This window comes from Platalea leucorodia (assembly GCF_965183815.1).
Source record: "Platalea leucorodia genome assembly, chromosome: Z".
In the NCBI taxonomy this organism is placed as follows: domain Eukaryota; kingdom Metazoa; phylum Chordata; class Aves; order Pelecaniformes; family Threskiornithidae; genus Platalea; species Platalea leucorodia.
In genome coordinates, this window is record NC_138858.1 from 45326899 (window position 1) to 45349103 (window position 22205).

Sequence of the window (22205 nt, forward strand, 5' to 3'; positions counted from 1 at the left end):
TTTGGTCCTCCAATGTTTACGCAGATCTTTCCAGCTTCAAGTTGTCTGCAATTTTAACAAGAACTCTTTCTTCTTTTTCAGATCATTAGTTGAAGCTCAAAATATTTTCAGTCATTAACTGTTACCAGGAAAAGAAAGAGCACATCCAGAAACAAACTGTGTACTGTTTCCTTCTGACAGCAATTAACTACTGCTGCTCTGGTATCCAGTTGGTGCTTTACACCAGAGCACTTGGATGGAGCACTTGCCTTAGCTTCCTGATGGCAATCATATGCAATGGTTATTTTAGTAAAGTTTTAAACACGTATGTGGTATTTTAATGCCACGTTCCTGTTCATGGGACCTGTTACTCTCTCACACATGAAAAATCAGATGTATTTTCAAGAACAACTCAAACCACCTTTCGCTGTTCGCAGCCTCACCCATTTGGCTAGTTCTTCCAGGATCCTTCTGTGTAAAGAAGAGAAGGTGGCTGATCCACAGCTACCTGGCTTCTGCTCCTTGACTCCCAGAGACACAACCACCCAGTTTGCCATCTCTGTCTTTCACTACTTAACCCAAATCTTAGGAGTTCTGAAGACAACCAACAATTATTATTCTGGGATGGATTTAGACTTTCTTTAAGCATCCTGAGGTGAAGTTTACCAGGCTTACTTGATCTGGTACAGTGCATGTCTCCACAGGCAGGAAATCCCTTCTCCATCAAACGCTGCAGCTCAAAACACCCCTCACATCACTATCTTACTTGCAGAAAGCAAGCATGAACAAGCTTGTCGTCATCTCAACTGCTGCCAAAGCGTACAGCGTGACTCTAGCTAACCAGAGAGCTTTGTGGATTTCCTCCTTCTCTGGTTAGGAAAGCTATGAGTAGACATAGAGGAAGCAACTGCCCAGACAGTGAGGAACAGAGGACTTCAGGGGTTCACATTTGAAAGAGAACTCCCTCAAGAAGAAAACATTTTGTCAAAGAAAGTTCCCTCACTGCAATTTCTTTCAGTCCCACCAACTTCCAAAAGGTTTAAGCATTCTTACTCTGATTATGAAGAAGTGCTAGATTCAGAACTCTCCGTTACTCACTGTACACTACCTTTGCTATGCAAATGCGAAAAACACATCATTACACCTTTCTAAGTGTCTGCTTATCATGAGAAAGATAACTCTAATGGCTGTCATGGCAGCTTATAAAAATTCAGTTATCTTAGAACATTTTTTGGCTATTCATCTTGCAAGAAGCCTTCCAAAAGATAACAGCAAAATGAAGGAAGTCATCAGAAATCTTCGGTTTCCCAAATGGACCTACTTCCTCTGAAACTGCTGTTTGCAGTCAGCCAGCACACTGCTGTATCGGGCAGTGTCTTCTTCCCGCACAGCCAACAGGTCTTTTGTGTTTCAGCATGTTAGAGTGAGCCTTTAAAAAACTATTTTAAAGTATGCAGGCTTCTCATGAGTTTGTTTTCTTTTTATTCCAATGCAAACTATTTCCACTTTTTTTTCTCAACCACCTCCACAGTTACCAAATAATCTTTAGAGAGCTGATACTTCTGATCAGTTCACAGCGCTCTTTGTACAATAAATTCACCGTAATTTATTGATGACTTAGGGAACAACTGTTTTGAATTGCAGGGATGGAAACTTTCATTTTAACTCAATAACTAAAGAAGAACAAATGGCACTTAAGTAGCTACTGTGCAAAAACATAATATTCTTTGTGATAGTACACTTCATGTGTCATAATTACTAGTATTTCCAAGAATACCCATTGCTTACGGAGAGTTTGATTTTGCTTATCATAATGCCCAAGGAACTAATCTACCCTAAGTAGAAAACGTAATAGTTTCTTTATTATTTCTTTTGATGCATCTCTCACGCAAATAGGAACAACCAGTCTGATATCAAGCCTTTCCACTGCTAAAGTCAGCAAAAGCAAAGATGATTCTACCTGTAAGCATTTAAATTCAAATTTTAAATCCATCCCAAGATATAAAATTAATCCACAGTAGAGCATGTCCTTCACGCAAATTGATCTACTCATTTAGAAAATAATGGGTATTTCAGAGAACTAAGACTGAAGCCAAAATTCCCTGTTTTGCCACCTTTAAGTTTTTTTTTTTTTTAAATCTGATTAGATGGTTTGATTTGACACAGGGGTTTAACCTGTGCTAGCTTAAGAAAAGAGTAAGACTTAAAGCCTTTCAATAGCTTCCTGATGCTTAACAGACATGTGGCCTTCCACAGATAATCTCATAACTTTTTCAAGTATTTGCTAAAACAAATTACCATCAAAATAACAAACATAACTTTTCAACTCTTGAAATCTTCTGTAATCTCACTCTTGTTTTTCCTAGCTGTGTGTTGGATTGTAGGATTGTAGGGAGAACAATATACATCTTACAACAAATTCATGGCTTCCTATACAGTGTTATAAGCTTGTCCTTTAATTTCTTCAGTAGAAATCATTTTATGTTTTGCCAATATTTGCATGAAATTATTAAATTAATTGATAACTGTTTCAATGAAATTTAATGTATATTTTGTATTTGAACATGTCTAACACTATCTGAAAATTTTAAATTTAAAAAAGTTATTTATTAAATGTGAAGCTACTTTATGCTAACCAATATTGACTCCCTCAGTCTTTCAGGACATCAACTTACACATTCTCACTAGGGACTCATAATGTATATTTATCTTATTATTAAGATAAAGACTGCTCTTCCACAAATCTCAAATAGCTTGGTGTTGAGAAATCACTATAGTTTTAAATTTACCTTTTTTCAGATGATGTTTTTACTTTGTTCATATCGGAAACCTTATTCTTCAAATCACCATCTCTGATAACCTGGAAGATATTAAACAACTACAAATTATCAACATTTTTTGTTCTTTAATGATGAAATGCCACGACCATATTGGATGTCTCTACACTAGAAATGTTAAACAAGTTAATTCGCATTGATTGCATTTCTCCACACTGTCACAAGCTCTTCTCTCTTCAACAAATTCCATCCAGCTTTTAAAATAAACTATTGCAATATAAGTATGGAGTATGGTTCTGCATTGTAATTCAGTCCTACCAAGCTCAAAGAGTCCAATTACAATAAAACAGAAATTTATATCTGTTACTTAACAGACAATATTTTCATGGCCATGACAGAATTTTATCGAACAAAGCTTTTGCTGAAGCCAGTAAATACACTTCTTTAAACTTACTTGACAATGTTGTGAGATGCCACAACATACTTATTTCTGACTGCCATTTCATGTATCTAGAGGATAAGTAGGACTAGAGGCACAGTGAGAAACATGGAGTGTTTGGTGTTCTTATTTAAGGAAGACCTGAATACATTTCTTGGACAGAAACCATATCGTGCTAAGGACTCGATTTTCCTATCCTTTTAAGGACATAGTGTCCTCAGGGTACACTGCTTCCTCAAACGGTGCCTCCAAGGCATTAAGGTTGTAGCCTACAGGACCATTATCTGAACCTCAGTACTTCCATTTGAGATCTAATGTGAATGCCAAATATTCCCACTGTGAAAAATACCCAGTGTCCTCAAAGGGGGTAGTGGTTAGTTTTGAGGCAGAAGACAGACTAAAGGAAGAAAAGGATGTTCAAAGATATGGGTGGTGAGAATGAAGAAGATAAGGCACTTGTTCTCTTGGGAAATGCAGGCAAGAAATTCAGTCAAGCACACACACACAGCGCACCCTCCCCCCCCCCCCCCCCAAGAGAAATTTGTAAGACTTCTCAAAAACCCTTGTTGTACAGCACATATAATAATCAGGTTTTTATTACTGGTAAATTCCACTCTGCAATTGCTAAAAGCCTAAAGCAGATGAAGTATGAAGCAAGCTTATTTGCAGACTTACCTGAAAGCAGAATTTTGTCCCAGAAGCCAGGAAGCAAATGCTCAGCTTTTCACAAGAATTCCAGCTTGACACAAGTTAACAGGTGTCCTAGATTTGTCCAAGTACCCTTCAAGTGTAAACTATCTTGACTTCCTTTAAAGAAAATGAACAAGAGAATAGCTGTGTCCACCACAATGCAGACAATTTCACAAATCATAAGGTCTGGATTATTCAAACCACATTGCAGGTCTTACTGGGGGAAAAATATTAGATTCTTGAATGCAAGTAGCCAAGTGCCGTTTTGCTTGCAGCGTTGACCCGCTGTCAGACAGATGATGAACAGTCTGCCAGTGCCAATAGTGTCTACATATTATAATGTACTGATCTGCTGTACAAGTGGAGCCAGCTACAGAGCTGAACTATCTTGAACTGCAAGGTTTTAATTTGTTTGCTCTAAATTCACCACAAAACATCATAGTAAGCACTGATGTGCAAATGCTCCAGGTCAAGGGGAAAAGACAAGCAGATATGAAAAAGCACAGGAGCCTCTGCAAAAAAAAAGTGAGAAGGAGCAGGGAGAAAAAGAAGAGAGAGAAATGCATGTATCAGCAATCCAGAGAGTTGTGGAACATTTATGCATAGTAAAGTAACAAAATCTCTCTTCAACATTTTACTGGGTGACACAAAAAAGCCACTTCTGAGCGATTTTAAAAACTTTTAGTATTATGCTTATTTTGAATAAAGGACTGATAGAAAAGTAAAGGCAGAAGGTGCACGAGTCTCAATTTAAACATACCTTTTAAACACATATAATGCCACTTGCCTGCCAGTGGTAGCAGAACAGAGGGTAAATTAGCATCAGTTCTGCATTTAGAAGACCAATAACAACAATTAAAAAGAAAAAAAGCCTCAAGTTGGGGGGAACAGAGGAGAGCAGGGAGTGTTGACTAGCTAAACTTCAAGTTGATATACGCTGGATTCTGTGCAATCTCCCTCTGCCTTTTCACATTGTCTGTGGAATGTTATCCCCTCCATTCTCCCACCTGCACAGGGGAAACAGGCAGCTTCTTCATAGGAAATTTCCCCAGACACGTAAAGTTCCAAATCAGAAACCTGCACTCACTGCAAATATGCTACCCACACCAAGATAAATTAAAAGGACTGCAAGAAGTTATATATAATTTTAACCTTTTCCCAAAGACATGCCTTATGTGACATGTATTTGCCTCCCTCCTAGGTGAATTCTTTGTCACTGAGCCACTGATTCACCTTCTCCGCTGATCCTCCTTTTCAGCACTATGGAACTTTGCCACTCACTGGCAACCCAGACTCCTACTTCTTGGATAAATACTCTAACCACAAAGCTACTGCACAAAATTGTGAGCACTATCACAAAGCTATTTTCTTTTGCTCAAAACAATGGCTAAAGAAACAAACTGGCACCATTTCAATCAGACCTCACATTCAGGCATGCCTATTAGGCATTACTGGAAGTGCCTGTTAGACTACACAGGACTCGTAAGGACACCATCTTCCTGATAGTAAGTTGATTTATGTGCATTAGAACACCACCAAGATGCTCAGCCTCTCCAAGCCAGCAATAATTCTAGTCAGACCTTGTAACAGAATTCAGAGGAAATTTTACTGACACAAGTTAGGTAGCAACCTGCACGGTGGGTGAAAAGGGGAATTAGTAATTCTGGTGCTGTGCTCTTAATGCTTGATACTAATACCATCCTGCTAGCACAGGTGACTGGACCTCAGGGCTTCTGCAAGAAACCATAAAGGGATCATGACCAGGGTCACAGAATCCAGATGTTGCTGTCCTCTTTTATAAATAGCCTCAGCCCCGGTTCTTCTCATGAGGGTGAAGAAACTTCTAGATTTGGGCTTCTCTTTGCCAACTGCCGGGTTTGAGGTTTCCTCCCTTACTGCAACCCGTGAAGATCGCACATCAAGTACTCATGATGTTTCCAGTCCAAACTCTTCACTAGGGACACCGAACAAAGCTCTCTTTTTTTCCTTGATCTCACCTATCTGTATCTGATGCACAATCAAAACTGGCTCCTGATTCTTCCAGAAAGGAGTGTCTCATTCCCATTTTAGGCATTCAAGTACTTTTGTGACCCTAAATCCACTGCTTTGGGGGAAGAGAAACCTAAAATTCCATCTGTTTCAAAAAATAAGCAAATAAATAAAAATCCCCTTCACTAAAATCAGGCCAGTGCCTGTCCCACTTCCCTTGTTTGTCTTCTCTCTTAGAGGAATCCTTTTTCATTTTCATGCAAATATCAGGAACTTCATACCACAGTAGAAAGACACCTCATCATCGAATTTACTCTCCATCCTCTACCTAATAATGGAAAGAGGGTATTAAAGAAAAGTAAATGCTACTAACCAAATACTTTGTATGCGCTGTCACATAGCATATTCTTGCATCCTCTTTAGGATTCCTAAACTGATGTGTGTATTTCAGGGGAAAGTAAGTATATCCCTTATTTATTGCAAGCCATCCACGTGGAATTTCTACATGTTCTGAACAGCCATCGTTAAATAAAACTGAAGAAATCAAACTAAACTTGGTACAGTAATGCATGGCTCAACGGCACCAGAACCTGCAGTTAAGTGTATTCACTGTAACGTGTTTTCCCTTTTATCTCTCATTAATTGCTAATGGACAGTAAAGGCGGCAGACACAAAACCAAACTCCAATCCTTACTTTAACTTATAATCATAATAAGAAAAAATGCATAGTCACGATTACAATATGCCAGTGCTGAGCACTTTAATTATCATTTTGGTAATGTCGCATCTAAAAGAAATTCTCATATGTTAAACACACAGTAACCTCACATCTAAGGCTCAAAACTTTTATTTTAACCAACAGCAGCTCTGCTTTCGTGGTTGCTTTTTTTTTTTCCTCCTTTTTTCTTTTTCACTGAAACTGGAAGTTTTTTATATACAGCATTTAAAATATATATCTATATTTGGGAATTATACCGGGCTGTCTTGTCATCAGGCCCATTTTCTTGCAATGGAAAAATCTCGCCAAAAAGTATGTTTTCAAACAACTGCCATGGAAGACAAATCTACCAGTATTCAGCAAGCTAATGGTAAGCAAATGGAGCAGTACTAGTCAGACAGGGCAAAATGACCCTGCCACAAAAACAGATGTGTTCAGAAGTAACATGTACAGAGCATACCAGATAAAGCCTACCTCTTGAGATGATGGAGGCTGGAAAAAACAAAAACGTTTTCATGCTAAAATCCTACTATTAGGACTCTCTTAAGGAAAACAAAGATAACCTGTCTGCTACTGAAGTTGAAAGACATTCTGAGTTTACATAAACAGAATTCACATGCTTCAATTGACCAAAATACTTTAACATGGAACATGCCTGTCTTGAAAGGATAAGTGTAACTAAAAAAAATCTTAAGTATCTTCGTATTTTCTTTTCTTAAAACACCCTCTCACAAAAAAAAAACCAAAAAACCCAACCAAAACCCACACAACACACAGAACCACACACAAGAAAATCAAAACAAAAAACCCCAGAAAATAGACTACTTAAAAAAGCCAGAGACCTCTGTAGTTTACCCTGGTTAGTACTAGGACATTCCTGCAAAGTATTTTGTTAACTACATTCCAAAGAAGACAGTTCTTTTCATCAAATGAAACTAGAAAAATCAAAACCAAGTATGGATATGCACAGTTTATTGATACTATTAAATCTGTTCTACTTGCAGTATATTCTATTTTCTGTGGTTTTATTTTCTGGAATCTCATTTTCTTAAATAACATACTTTATATAGAAAAAAAGGCCTATTTTTCAAGTCTGTTCACTGTATATTAAAAGAAGATATTTTATTATCATAAATAAATGAGTTGCAAAAACCACATATCAAATCCTATTCATGGAGAGACAGAACAAAGCTTCAGTTTTATTGTGTATAGCTAGCATAATAAACCTGCAAAACCTGTAAGATTGTTCATCTATCTATATTTCCATGTTTTGCTTTGTATTCAAAGCTAGGTGCATCCCAAAGTACTTTCAAAGCCAGAGCTCAGACTTCACTTATGCTCATCATGTAGTTATTGATTTGAAAGGCTAAAAAAAGTAACCATGAACAAGGGCACAGCAAATAAGTCGTTTCTTTGCGGTGTACTTATTTATAAGATAGCCGAAGCAAGGAGCTGAGCAAAATCTTTGTAAATACTACAGTATTAAAAAAAAAAAAAAAAAAAAAAAAAAAAAAAAAAACACAACCTAGTATGCAAAAAAGGAAGGAATACAAAAGTGGAGAGGACAGAATTGTGTCAAAAAGCAATGAATTAAAAAAATAAATAGAGAAACCCTAGTTATGAACTGAGAAAACATTTAATGATTTGAAATTTCATCAATGCTAGGCAGAAAAAAGGCTAAATCAAAACCCTCCACCAGATCAGGTGATTGCATTCTGAGGTATGCTTCCAAAAGACACTTCTGCCTCTCACAGAAGTACATGTGGGTCCCCCCAGTCCCAGTGCAGATTAAACCAGAAGCAAACTGGCCTTTGATAGTATGTCATTTCACATACCCCGAATCTCAGAGGCTGTTCATAGGTTGAAATATTCAAGACACTGAAACAAAGTCTATTTAAACACAACCATATAAAAAGACTACTGCATTCTTTGTGCTCTAGGCAATCTTAATTCCAAAATACTACTTGTGGTTTAGTCTTTTAAACACAGAAATAAACTGTTTGCAGGAACAGACTATTTACCTAAGTAAATTTACACTTGTAGGAATAAGCCCTGTGTTCAAAATTTAGGATGAGTAGCAACATGTGACAGCAAGAGTTACCATCTCAGTACCAAAAAGCAAACTACCTAGAATACTTGTAGAGAGCAGGTCAACACTGTGATAACCAGCATCCTAAATATGGCAAAACCCCACAAATATCCTTGCGCAATATGGAAAACAGCAGTATGTTACTTGAGATTACACAAGAAACATTCACCAGGACAGCACAGTGCTCTTCCTTTGGCAGCGGGTAAGAACTGGCCACTGCTATTAATACAGTGGTGCTACCTCCACTGTCTCATCCTCTCGTACCGCAAGGAGGACTGTACCTTTGCAAAGGGCTTAGAAATTATACCTTAAATAACCCCTCTGGCCATTTAATCATTTACTTATTCACACATGACATATTGTTTCCTAATTCAGTACCCCAAGTGACAACTTCCACAAGTATTTTTCTGAAAAACTTTTTTTGCCAGAAAACACTTCTATTCTAAAGTCATACAAACTAGCGAAGTTACTGGATGTGAACAATTTCCTTAATAAAAACATGAGACCTAATGTTGGATTAAAACTCTCACAGACTATTTTGAGATGCCACAGTTATTTGTACAAACTGCTTCGTATCCTGAAAGCTCAATCCACAGTACAATACATAAAGGTTTTGGTTATCTATAATCCGACTTCAAACTCTAGTGATTGAAAACCTAGGGAAATCCTTCAAGCTTCACAACTAAGTTTCAAGCTGGCAAATCCTACACTGTATTCAACCACAATCTAGTAAACAGAACCCATATACATAAAGAGCCATAACTAACATGGCAGTGAAAATCTGTTTTCTGAAGTTGCCTATTCCTAGCTCAGTGCCTGAACCTTCTTCTATAAAGCACTGGGAAACAAAAACTTAAGACCCCCAGCCCCAGTCTTACTTTGTGGAATTCTCATAGGAATTTAAGTCCTAGTCAATAGCCCAGGACCACCTGTTTTTTTAAGTTAAATAAAATTGTAAATTAGGACAGAATGACGTCGAGTACACACTAAACAGTTATCTCTTCCTAATACTTTAATTATGCAGCAGTACAAAAAGCTTTTAGTGTCATCAAAAAATGACAATGTACCTAAGGGTACATCAAAAGCATTTTTTCCATGAGAAAAAGCTTGTTCAAGGTACTAGAAAAACTAGAGATTCTTTTCTTCCAGATGTAATTGTAAGACTTCACTTGGAAATGGCAGAAAAAAATCCTTTATCTAATGACTAAAGCTAACCAAACCCTGTAAGCAGCAAAAAAAATGTTAAGTTTTCCTTAGAAAAAAGTCTAATTTTCAGATTCAGAATAAAATTAAAAGGCTAACAGCCTTTACTAGTCAAAGAAAAAATATTTTTGAGAATCAGCTACTGCCTTTTCCTTGTACCCTTTGCTATAAATATTTATAATAGGAAACAAAAAAGTCAGCTGATTAGTTTACCCCTTGCTGCATTATAGCAAAGTGCTGACTTTTTGATGTGACTAGATAAACTGCAGTATATAATCAGACACTGAAAATGACATACATAAAGCTTCACAGAAGACTGAAGCACCAAAGCCCTGCACAGCAGCTTGCCAACTATGTCATACAGCTGATTACCACCAGTCCACTTAAGTGTAAAAACAAAGTTTGATACATGTAACCAAAAAAAACCTGCAAATATCTAATAGTGATTCCTTTAAAAAAAAAAAAAAAAGGGCAAAAAAAAGCATTTATTGGGAAAAGAGCAAAATAAGAAAGTTGTACTTCATTTCTTGCCTGGAAAAAAGCTCCTAGAAAGTTATCGGCACGGCAAGCATAAGGTTACTCCTCAAGACACGACAAACTTGCTATCACCAGGCTCACAAGAGTATCACATTCAAAGCTTGCATGATTTAAGTTGACAGAAGCATTGCAAAAGTCAGCTACTTCTTGCCCAGCTAGCATAACCCTTCCATCAGGTAGAAGGTGAATGGCACAGGGAGGGAGAGGGGGGCAACAAAAATAGCCAGGAGGGAAAGCACAATCATAGTAGAAACTAAGCATTTCCCTACACCAAAAACTGAACAAGAACTGGAAACCCAGTAACTTTCCCCAGCTCTTGGAAATACTTCATTGACACAGTGCTAAATGTCAGAGGTGCTTTCCAGCACCTCACCCAGTGACTGCTCCTTTGGCCTACACTGTCTTGATGGCTAAGGACAGTCTGTAAAGAAATCAATCCAAACATCTAAACTTGCTAGTTCACCAGCTGAGTGAAAGCAAACTCTCAAGCCTGGTTTTAATCCAGAAGAAAAAACAAAACAAAAAAACCCAAAACAACACCACCACCAACAAAAAACAAAACACCCCCCCCAAACAAAACAAAACAAAACAACTAAACCAACAAAACTGTGGCTCCATGGCACAGATTTATCTATTCAAATATACTTCCAGCCCTTCAGACTCATTATTAGTACACAGAAACACAAGCATCTCACAATCCATAGAACTCTCAGCAACCATTCTCACTTTCAAAACCTTGATTTGTACCATTTAGCTTATGAATTACACTTGAAGCAATTAAAACAGTATTACCTACCTCCAGTACGCAAAACCCTAGACATCCTGCTTCTCATAAATTGTAAGGTTTTTCAAATACGCAGTGAAAATTTATATGTGCCTTTTAAGGTATTAAGCTTTTAGAATGACAGTTTCAGGACTGTCATCTTTGCAGCTGTTGCAAAAGAAAGGAAGGATGTTTGGGTGCTCCCCTCCTCCCCCCCTACTTCCAGTCTTTCTATGTTTAACTGTTACAAAACCGTATTTCCAAATGTAAACAACGCTGAATCGTCCATGTATTCAGGACACACGCTGAACAGCTCATAATCTTCTTGATGCTTAGCACAGGATACTGGGCAGCTAAGCTGTGGATAGTGGCAGGGCTTGAAAACATACCCAGAGACACACTGCCATTACAAATCCCTTCTAAGCACTCATCCAGGCAGCACTCTCACAGTCACTCCAAGAAACCTGACTTCCCCTCTAAGCTGTTTAAGGAATCTAAACACTCCAATTACTGCAGCTATATTCCAGGGCCAGGGTGACTTGAGCAGCATTCGGCTCTTTTGGACATTAGCAATTCATATCACAGGAGCAATCTCCTAAGAGCAAGCAACTCACAGATACTGGAATTCAAGGAGAAGTTTCAACTAACACATCGAGAGCCAAAAAACAGGTGATTCCCAGATATGTCCAGCAGAGTATGACCATGAATTTTAAAGACTGCAAAGTCTCTAATCATGAGATACATTGCTGACAAGTTGCTGAATGGCAAGCTGAATGTCCTCCCTAGACTAAAACCTAAACGTGAGGTGAAATAGCAAGCTGCTTCTGTAAGCCAAGAGGATTTCAGAGAGCCTTCTCCTGAGTTTTTCCTCTCTGACTGTAGCTTCTCACGCATAATTTCAAGGAAGTTGCTCCTGGCAGCAGTAAGCTAACTAATACAAATCAGCCAATTGTGTGTTACCATATACTACCAAGACAACCGAATACTTTTCAAGCTCAAAAGTTTCCATTTGGAAGACAATTTGTGAATTTCTTGAATACGAAAACTTCAGCGTGAGCACTGCCATCTGCAAAACCTGAACTGAAAGCTAAGCCTCAGATCAGGTATCACTCCACACAAACACAGATCAGGTATCACTTCACACTCTAAGACTACTCCTTGGTTTGGGATCCTTTCCTCCCTTTTTGGAAAAAAGGAAAAAACCAAAAAATTTATTTTTATGAAGCTTTTAAAAAAAAAAAAAAAGTACTTACCTAATTTATGCTGGCATAAAAAAGAAAAATCACAGTAGTGAATTGAGACATCAGAAGCTACCAATAAAAATTTGTTCTGCTGAAATAGGGGCATGTGATAAAATTACCTTGACATTAAATAGGAAGGTCTCCAGAAAAGGAGATTATCTTGTCACTCCCCAGCCCAAAAAATAAAAAGATATTCCAACACAGACTTGCACTTGCACTCACAATGCACATCGTGAGGTATAATTTCCAGAAAAACTCTTAGGTCACAAGTATGATTTCACTGAAGGCTTAACCAGAAGGTAGGGCTACCCCAATGTCACCCATCATTATATGCAGCAGCAAAACACACACTGAATGCTACCTGCATTAAATACAACCTATAAAGGTAGTTCACACACGCATTTCTCTGAAAGAACATCATTAGTGGGAATACACTCGTTGGAGAGCTAATTCCCTCATGACAGAAAAATAAACACACAAAGATCAACATTCATACCACAAGGCCATACGGAAGTTTCATCGTGTTTTTACACCGTACGGGTACACAGAAGAATGCCATCTCTGCCTGTAACATACCACGGAAAGCTTATAGCTTACAGCTTACAGCTGAAAGTGTACACAATAAAAGTTCATCCAGGTCAGGAACCCTGAACATCTGACAAAGCCCACTGTCTGAAAACAGTTTATGCTGAAGAAAAACACCACCCCACCCCACGCCTCCGATACGCAGCCTATTTCTCAGATTCTCTGTCAAGCACTTGCACCGACACCTAGAGACATACCGGCTGTGCTACACTTCCACAACCGTAAGAGGAGCCAGGAAAAGAAAAAAAAAAAAAAAAAAAACCAAACCAAAATACGAACGAACTCCTAACCAAGCGCGTTAAGCCAAACGCCGGCCCGGCAGGCCGTGCCGCGCGGCACGTTAAGCAAGCGTTACTGCAGCCGCCGCGCTGCCCACGCAACACCCGTACTCGGTTATCCCGCCGGGCCGGGCGGCGGCCACCAGGCCACGGCGTTCCGAGCCCAGCAGGACGGGGGGTCGCCCACAGCCTTCCCGCTTCGCGGAGCGTAAAAGTTTTGCCGTGAGGCCGCCTGGCAGAGGCGGGAAGCCTGCCTGAACGGGCCGCGCACCGCGCCGCACGGACGAAGACGCAGAGCCGGCGGCCACCGGCGGCTCCAGCCGCGGCCGCGGGCGGACGCGACCCGCCGGCCAGGCCCCGGAACCAGGCGCCGCTCCTACCGTGGGGCCCGTCACCGCCTCCGCAGGTGGGAACGCGCAGGGCGCGGCTGCCGGCGCGAGCTGCCGCAGCCCCGCGTCCCCGCGCCCGCCCGCCGCTCCCCGACAGGGATGGGCCCGCCGCCCGGCACGCGGCAGCCGGCACGGGGGAGACCCGGCGGCCGCGCCCCGCCCCGCCCCGCCCCGCCCCAGCGCCGGCCCCGGCCCCGCCCCCGCTGCGGCCCGGCCCGGCCCGCGCTGCCGAGGGCGATGCCCGCCCGCGGGGCTTCACCTTTGCGGCAGCCGCCGTCCCGAGAGCCGGGGCGGCCCGGCAGCCTCCGCGAGGGAGCGGCGAGGCGGCAGGAGGGGCGCCCCTCACCCGGCGGCGCCGGGCCGCGCCGGGGCGGCGGCTCCGCGCTGCGCCCCCGCCGTCTTCATGCGAGCGGCGGCAGCAGGAGCCCGCCCGCACCGCACCGCACCGCAGCGCCGGGCGTCACCGCCCCCCCGCCCCGCCGCGCCCCGGCCTCGCGCAGGCGCCCCGCGCAGCCGCCGCCGCCGCCGCCAGGCCCGCGGTGCAGCGCCGGGCCGCCCCTGCCGCCGCCCGGAGGCCGAGGAGCGGAGGCGGCGGCGGCGGAAGAGGCGGCGGCCGCGAGGGGAAGCCGCGACGGCCTTCGCCTGGCCGCGGGCTGCCTTCTCCCGGCCCGCCTCGGGTGCCGCGCTGCTGCGGGCCTTCCCCGCGGCCACCGAGGCGCCTGGCCGGTGGCCAGGACCGGGTGGCGAGGGAGGGCGCGGGCCGCCTGCGGCAGCGGCTGCACGACCCGGGAACCGCGGCTGCGGGGCCAGCGTGACGAGCCGCGTGGGTCTGCCTCGCCGGTGGCGGCGGAGCCGTCCTTGTTCTCCTGGGGCGCTTCGGGAGGAATCGGGATCCCCAGCCCCTGCTGCCCCGCGCGGCCTCCGCAGCCGGCCTGCACGGCAGGTAAGTGCCGACCGCCGCAGGGCGGCCGTGGGTCCCCGCTGCCTCGGGCACCGAGGAAGCACTGACCCAAGTGAGACGACTCAGATTAGTGATCTGTACAAGTCAAAGGCTTCGTTCTCTTCTCCCTCCGCCCCCCCCCCCCCTTCCCCTCCAAATCTTTGCAAAAGGGAAATACTACTTCATACACTTGAAAACCATTACATTTTATGGCAAATTAACCTCTATGTGCCTGCTTTTGAGCCACTCAGTATCACTGATGACTTCTGAAAGTGGGCAATTTAATCTCCCTTCCTGACGCTTTTTCAGCTCTAGCAACCAAGAAGTGACATTTCCTTTGTCATGAAGTTCCTCAAATGAAGAAACTGCTAACAATTCTGAGGTCACATCTTTATACCGATAGTTTACAAAACTTACAAAGGAGAAGCAGCCCTTTAGTGAAGGCCAATGAATTGCAATCCAGTTCAGATCTCATTTCTACCAATAATAGCTTATGATAAAGGCACAGTCCCTCATAGAAATACGCAAGGTTAATTTCCCAATAACATTGTGTAACAAAGCAGAGTTACCCATTCCAATTCTTACTCAGTAAAAAGCAGATCTTGGGTCCTTTAAATGGTACACACTTCTATTCATCTTGCCTTTCAAACTACATAGACCTGGCTACAGCACTTGCAGCTACTGTCTTACACACCATAGCTTATTCCAGTCCCAAAGACCCGAGACTTTTCTACTGCCTAGGAAGTAGCTGTGTGTTTTGGGTGACCATTGGCAAGACTTCCTTAGGGCTGATTCACCTGAAGAATTGTTTACAGTTACTGCTTGTTACCCCTTTAACTCAGATGGTGTTACAGCGTTAGAAAGGTACGAGCTGCTTATCATCCATGCAACGGCCCGCAGATGATCTGCGCGCAGAATGTATGCATCTGTACCTTCCGCACACAGAACAAAGCTGCTTTACTGGCCAGGCAGCCGAAACGGCAACAGTTAGGTGTAGGGGACTACTTTTGCGTAGCTGTGAGAGATGGGCGATACAAGTCCTCCTGTCTGGATCTGGTTAAATACAGTGTGCTTAGCTAACTAGCATCAGCCAATTTCTACCCATTAAATCAGGAAAGTCAAGAGTTTTGGTGGAGTTGAAATTCAAGTTTAAAGTGGTATAACAAATTCTTTAGTCCATTATCATACAAATTCTGCATAAATGCTTGATTATTTTCTTAAAGTCTCCTTACCACCATATTGACACGAATGGATAGGAGTGATGAAGGCATATAACCAGTTGTCCTTGATTTTATTATTCACTTGGTCTTTCTCCAGCAAATAGTTCAGCATTAATTATGCTTCCTAGAACTTGTAAACCTATGGGTTACGATCGGAAAGTACACATGTATTTGGAAGGAGATTCCTCCCTCTCCTACCTTACAGGTTTCTCCAGTCATCTAGCGTGAACGAGAAGAATGCAGAGAATGAGAACGCGGGAATTTACCAGCACATTGGCAATGGGTAGGAACAGTCTCAATTGTTCCATAACAGCGGTCACACTGGACGACGATTAAGAGAGAATACTTTAAAACAGCAAACAGTAGAGCTACAAGTTTTCTGTGAAGTTCTATTCATGGGATTATTTTAAATGCGTAACTTTGTCTACAGCAAAGCAGAAGACGTGGAATAAGCTCAAGTGTGACTCAGGCAAAGACAAAAATAGTGTCAGGCAGGCTCTGGCAAGTAAAGAGCAAATAAGGGGAGTTGTAGATAAAAATCTCTCAAGTTTTTTAAAGCTGAAGTCAAAGTCGGTTTACTTAAGTTAGTTAAGAAAAGAGTATTTTTAAACAGCTCTGTATGTGTCCTGGCATACAACAAAAATAAGTCAGTTAAAAATATGATAATTCTCTACTGAAGAAAGAGGACACAGCAGATATAATTCATTTAAGATTGGCAAGAAGTGTCATTTCGTTTAAGAAAAAACAAGTGATAGTAACGTGCCTAATACAAATACTTGTATTGGTTACTGAAACCCATTAACTTTTCTCACTGCTAATGTAAACAAAGAATGCAGAAGATAAAAGTTTTCTTTTTTTGGGGCTGCATTTATCTTAATTATTTCACCCAAAAGATTGTTCTGTGCAGAACTCCTATTTTTACTGGCAAAACGTCTGTTTATGGGAAGTTAAAGGTCATTGATTTACTGAACCTAGATTTTTTTTTTTTTTTTTTTTTTAGCAGATAAAGTGATTCCAAGTTTAGGATTTATTTCTACAGAGAACAAGTTTACCTTTAGAAAACTTGATTCTGGTGTACAAATGGAGGAGCAGGCCTCTGCTGTTCTTATTTACATAATAATTCTCACAGATTCAGATGCAGTTTACTTTTATGTGACTGCAGGAATCTGCCCTAGCTTTGTTTGTTTTTAAAGACATTACTGTGTGCAAAAGTAAGTAGCTTATCCATTGAATCTTTTGTAAAGATATACTTAAAAATCACGTTAAACGGAATACAATTCTAAACAATTTATCTGATGCTATGAATTTAATATAATGGTTCATTGTTCTTTTGATTTCACAAAATTTTACAACACTTCAAGTAAAATCTTTAACAGGCACACAAGACTCTTGCAAACAATTAACATTTTGTTTAGCCAGAGAAAATCATAAATCTGTGGTGTTTTGAAAATAAGGTGGTGGCAAATTATATTGCCATTAAGTGACAGCTTGATGGGGAGCCAGGCACTCTTCTCTGAAAATAGCAGCAACAGTAATGCTGCCTTGTGGAGAAGAACAGGTTCCACACAAAATTAAGTCTCTGGTTTTGGTATTTGTAGGGAATTCAGTCATAGGAACATACTTCTTAATGGGACAGTCCAAGCACTTAGAAAAAAAGTAACAAATATATGTCAATCTATACACAATGTGGAAAGGCAAGGACATCAGAGGTGTCCAGCATCATAAGCTAAAAAGGCAGCTTACGTGTTTACACAAATCACATTGCATTCATTTAGTATTTTTGACAAGGCAATACAAGCAAGGAATCGAGCAACAGATTGCTGACCTTTATGCAGAGGCACAAGTTTTTAAAGACAGGCGCCCCACTCACAACTGCGCGTTTATAGTCTGTTAAATCAACATTTACTACTATGTAAGCAGTACAGTATGACTTCCAGGAGCAGACCATACAGCTAAAATAATCACAAGTAATTTTAAAAGTTAATGGTTATCCCCTCTGGAAGCAGGAAAAGCAAGAAGAAAAAGCTCTTCAAAATACTTTAATGGGTAGCAATGTGTAAGCATTATTAGATCCTATCCTCTTCCTTTGTAATTATCACCTGGCTACTCATTGTTTCCTGTTAAATCTTAACCTGTACTAATTAAATCTTCCTTGCCTGATTCTGTACTCCTATGTACTGAACATATCTAGTCAGTTCCAGATAATGAACACAGCCACCAGCTCTCCTTAACTCTGAAAAACAATCACTCCCTCCTTTGAAAGCCAACACTTGCCTCCTACATACACACTGAAGAATTTGTTGTTCACTCTTTATCTCTAGCTATGTCATTCCTCCCTAACCATTAGAACACTTGGTACTTTTCCAACATAGCCTCTGTTCTTTTTCACCTTTGAGGAGATCTTTTGTGCTCTGTTAGCGTGTATCTCAATGCATACAAAAGCATTTCAGTTCAACTTCACATCTGTGGTTCATTCAGCTACTCTTGCTTTTGTAATACTACAAATGAAATAACCCATCAATAGTCTTTGCACAGCATAATTCAGAACATATAGATTTGTACCCTGGTGGATATTTTCATCTAAGTGTTCTAGGCATTGGGGGTGGGAAGGAGTGGGTGTTGTTTTTCAGGGCAGGAAGGGGACAAATTTCTAAAGTGATGCACTACGTTTCAAAGGCTCATACCAAGTCAGCCACTTTTTTCCATATGTCTACTGACAAGCACATTTAATTTATACATGCAGGATATTAACACACACGCAAAAAAAAAAACCAAAACCAAGAGTAAATCTCATGTGTTTCAGTCAAACAAGAACCTCCATACTCACAGTTTTAAAAAAAAAAAAAAAATATGCATACCATTTAATTTGTGCACTGAGGGCAATAGGTTGCTACTTCTTCCTATCCTGACTACTATCAGAGGTATTTTTAGTTACATCAGTGCACCAGATTTTGACAGTTTATATTAGGACAAAGCTGTCAGCTAAGTACTATGAAGCTGCAAACTGGGGCAGTTTGTCATGTTGTTTTGTTTTGTTTTTAAACAGGCCCTTAATCTGGAATAGCCTCTGGTAAATTCCTTCATATACAGGCACATTAAAGAACAGCAAGAATTAACATAGACTTTGGCCCAGCTGAAGGTCACCTTCTTTCTATTTATTTGCATACTTTCACATATGTCCATTTCCCTTTTCTCCCCGCAACAACTGCTTCCATTAACAAGGGGATCCAAAGCAATGGTAAGTTCCTGAAAAATCAGCCATACTTCAAGCAGAGCAAAAGGTAAAGAATAATCTTCAAAAGTGACTATGAGATACCTACGTCTTGAGGGAAGGGTAACTGAAAGTAACTTGGAGCAGGTAACCTCTCTTCCCACGATGGACTCAAGACACTTCTTCAGGGAGAGGAGGGTTCTCTGTGTTATTCAGAAAATGATAAACAAATGATGTAATTTTATACAAACAGGTCAATATGTAACTCTACACACTTAAGATTCTTGATCCTTAGAGCAAACAAAGGAGACTTCTCTCTTAAATCTGCTTCCATTTATTTAGCGCATTTTAAGAATAGCACCCAGAGTATGAGGAGAATACATTACAAACAGGCAAAACTTATTGGTAAATTATGTTTTTCCATTTGATTTAATTGACCTTTGTGCACACAGTACTTCAGAGACTGCAGATGGCTTTTTGCTTATGCTGGTCAAAATTTCTTTTACAGGATTTTTTTTTTTTTTTTTTTTAAGCTGAACAGTAGATGACAAGTTTGCTCATTTCTCCTCTTAAGTATCCTTAAAAAATTCATAATGCTTTCATATGAGTTTCTGCAGTGTAAAAATAGACACTTTGTATTACAAACTCATACAAAATACATCAGTACCTTCAAAATTAATGTAACATCATTTTGGAAAGACAAAAATAGCAGGCAGTCAACTGACTACACCCTAAACTGCTACACGGTTACCTGAAGGTTTCTTAAACAAAGCAGCCTATTTAAGTCAAGTATATAATGACGTGTTCTTACTGTATTACAGGAACAAAGGTACTCCATAATTAACATTGAAGCAAGTTCCTCATAATTCTTACATTTGATCTACCCCCACTTCACCAAGAAGGAAGCACACAACATGTTCTGGACACAACCACCAAGAATTATCTGGAGGTTGCTCGTCTTTTCTGTTTTGCTTAACATTGAGGACTACCTTGCGGATCCTACACATACGCGCTTGACTAAAAAAAAGAGAGATACTTTTGTATTAAACACCAAGGCATTTTAAATACTAGTAACTTTTGTAATCTACACCACCCCACACCCAGATAATTGTGTGTGTGTGTGTAACCTAAAAATAAGTAAAAAGTGATTTTATTTCTCTGGATGTTCCCACACAAGTATTGCATGTACCAGAAGTTAGATCAGTCCTTCACAGCGCTCTATCAATGCACTTCATTGTATCATGTCAGGTGAAAGTACGCTTTGATGTTCTCGAAACAAAGCATCTTGGCTTAGGGCTTGCTGCAGTGAGCATGTGTCAACATTTTAAACCGCTATGGTAATTTCACACACACATAACCAGCATGCTGTTCATTTTTCATGCCTGGTATTTTTGCCAAGAGACGTGATAATTGCTTACAGTTCGTTACGATGCATCCGTTGGTCTACTGAGAACTGGACTAAGAGCATCACGATTACTTCACAAAAGCCAGCTCATAATTGCTACCATTAAGCCTGCACAGAAACACAAATAGGTGTTTGCTAACAGAAGCATCAGTGACAAACTTCAAACATACTACCTTTTCAGAAACTAATTTTCATTAAACATTGGGGGTTTTTGTTAATTTCATAGTTATTATTACAGATTGTAATATGGGCTACAGCCCCTCTCTCTTAAAAATGGAATTCCCCAGAAAATCGACAGTCTTCCTACAGAGCAGAGTGCTGCTCCAGGTATCTCTGTTTTCTGTATTAAAGAAGATACAACCAGCTTTCATTTATGGATGTTTTAACCACCATCAGGTTCAAGAATAACGATCTGCTCTTTGCCACCATGACCTTAAGCTTGTTACAAGATGGCTATTATATAAAGTTGCATATCACCCCAGGAGTTAAGTGTAAGTACAGTGCAGCTGTGAACCACCAGGCATTTCAACAGCCATTGAACTAAAGACAATTCTTGCCGATAAAGTAGGCGCTGTCATTGGTTTAACAGGAGCTCACACTGCGTTTTCTCCTCTTGCTTTCCTCCCAACTACAAATGCTCTGTACTTTGAGCACTATGAATAGAAAGGGGGATGGGTGAAGCTGGCATTTATTTTCATTTTAAAATCTAACTACTTCCTCATAACCTTGGAGGCAAAATCTACTTAAGCTAGCCTCTAGTGGATTAGTAAAGCACATTAGCCGCTGTCTTACATTGGTGATCTTCGCCAGAAACACTGGAAGCATTCGGTTTGTGCATTTTGAAAAAAAATAATAAAGATCAAATCCACTGCAAATGTCTCTAAAAACGTAGTTCCCTTAGGCATCTTACGCCAGCTGGTTTCTCCCCGACAAAAGAGATAATCAGCACAGTAACTGAGTAAACTCTGCAGAGAAACACTGTTAGGTTATCTCTTGCAGATATGCTTCATTAAAACGGAGAGGGCAGAAGGAACGGGAGGAAACAGTTGACACAGAAAAGAAGAAAAAAAAAAAAAATCGCCTCAAGTTTGATTTCGATTCCGCAACCGGAATCCGGCAAACTGCCAGAGCGACCCGCACGGCTGCACCGCGCTGCCCCCTCAGCCCGCCGGCCACCCCGGCCACCGCGCTGCCCCCTCAGCCCGCCGGCCATCGTGGCTACCGCGCTGCCCCCTCAGCCCGCCGGCCACCGCGCTGCCCCCTCAGCCCGCCGGCCACCGCGGCCACCGCGCTGCCCCCTCAGCCCGCCGCCCCCAACACCCAGCGGTCGCCACGGCGCCGGGCGGCGGGCAGCCGGCGCGCAGCGGAGGGCCCCCGGGGCTGGACTGAGAGTGGGCACCGCAGGTGCCTGCAGGGGCGGTGCCGGGCCACAGCGAGCAGCGGTCCACCGGCATCCCTCCGCGCGGACCTAGCGAGGGAGACCCGGCCCTCGGCGAGCGGCAGGGTCCCGCCCGCCCACGGCGCCACGGCCTCCACAGGCTCCTTCCTCCCAGCCCGCAGCCAGGCGTTACTCGGGCCCCTGGCTCCGGGGAGCCCTGGCTCCGGGGAGCCCTCGCTGCCGGCCCCGGCCGCCGCCCCGCCCGCCCCTCCCTCCGGCCGCGGCGCGGCCGCCCGCCTGCCCGCGCGGCGCTGGTTCCCACCCCCCCCTTACCCCGCCCCCCGCATGCGCCCCTGCGGAGAGGGCGGGGCGCG

The 22205-nt window shown here is 42.0% G+C and overlaps 1 protein-coding gene and 1 long non-coding RNA gene across 11 annotated transcripts in view; one reads left to right on the forward strand and one right to left on the reverse strand.

Moving 5' to 3' along the window:
- Positions 1 to 13992, reverse strand: part of AGTPBP1 (ATP/GTP binding carboxypeptidase 1) — a 73232-nt gene extending 59240 nt beyond the window's left edge. For 9 of the 10 annotated variants that reach the window (XM_082335937.1, XM_082335940.1, XM_082335939.1 and 6 more), the window contains exons 1-3: positions 13937 to 13992; positions 3871 to 4002; positions 2769 to 2839 (exon numbers count right to left, since the gene is read on the reverse strand). In XM_082335937.1, coding sequence (XP_082192063.1) covers positions 2769 to 2800 — 32 coding nt within the window. In that variant the 5' untranslated portion in view covers positions 2801 to 2839; positions 3871 to 4002; positions 13937 to 13992. Of the gene's footprint in view, positions 1 to 2768; positions 2858 to 3870; positions 4003 to 13936 lie in introns of all 10 variants that reach the window. The other variant, XM_082335936.1, reaches the window with a different exon arrangement.
- Positions 13993 to 14355: 363 nt separating this feature from the next.
- LOC309602678 lies at positions 14356 to 20744 on the forward strand. The gene is made up of 3 exons (XR_014230693.1): positions 14356 to 14620; positions 16043 to 16120; positions 19870 to 20744. It is a non-coding gene; the product is annotated as an uncharacterized lncRNA (long non-coding RNA).
- The last annotated feature ends 1461 nt before the right edge of the window (positions 20745 to 22205 follow it).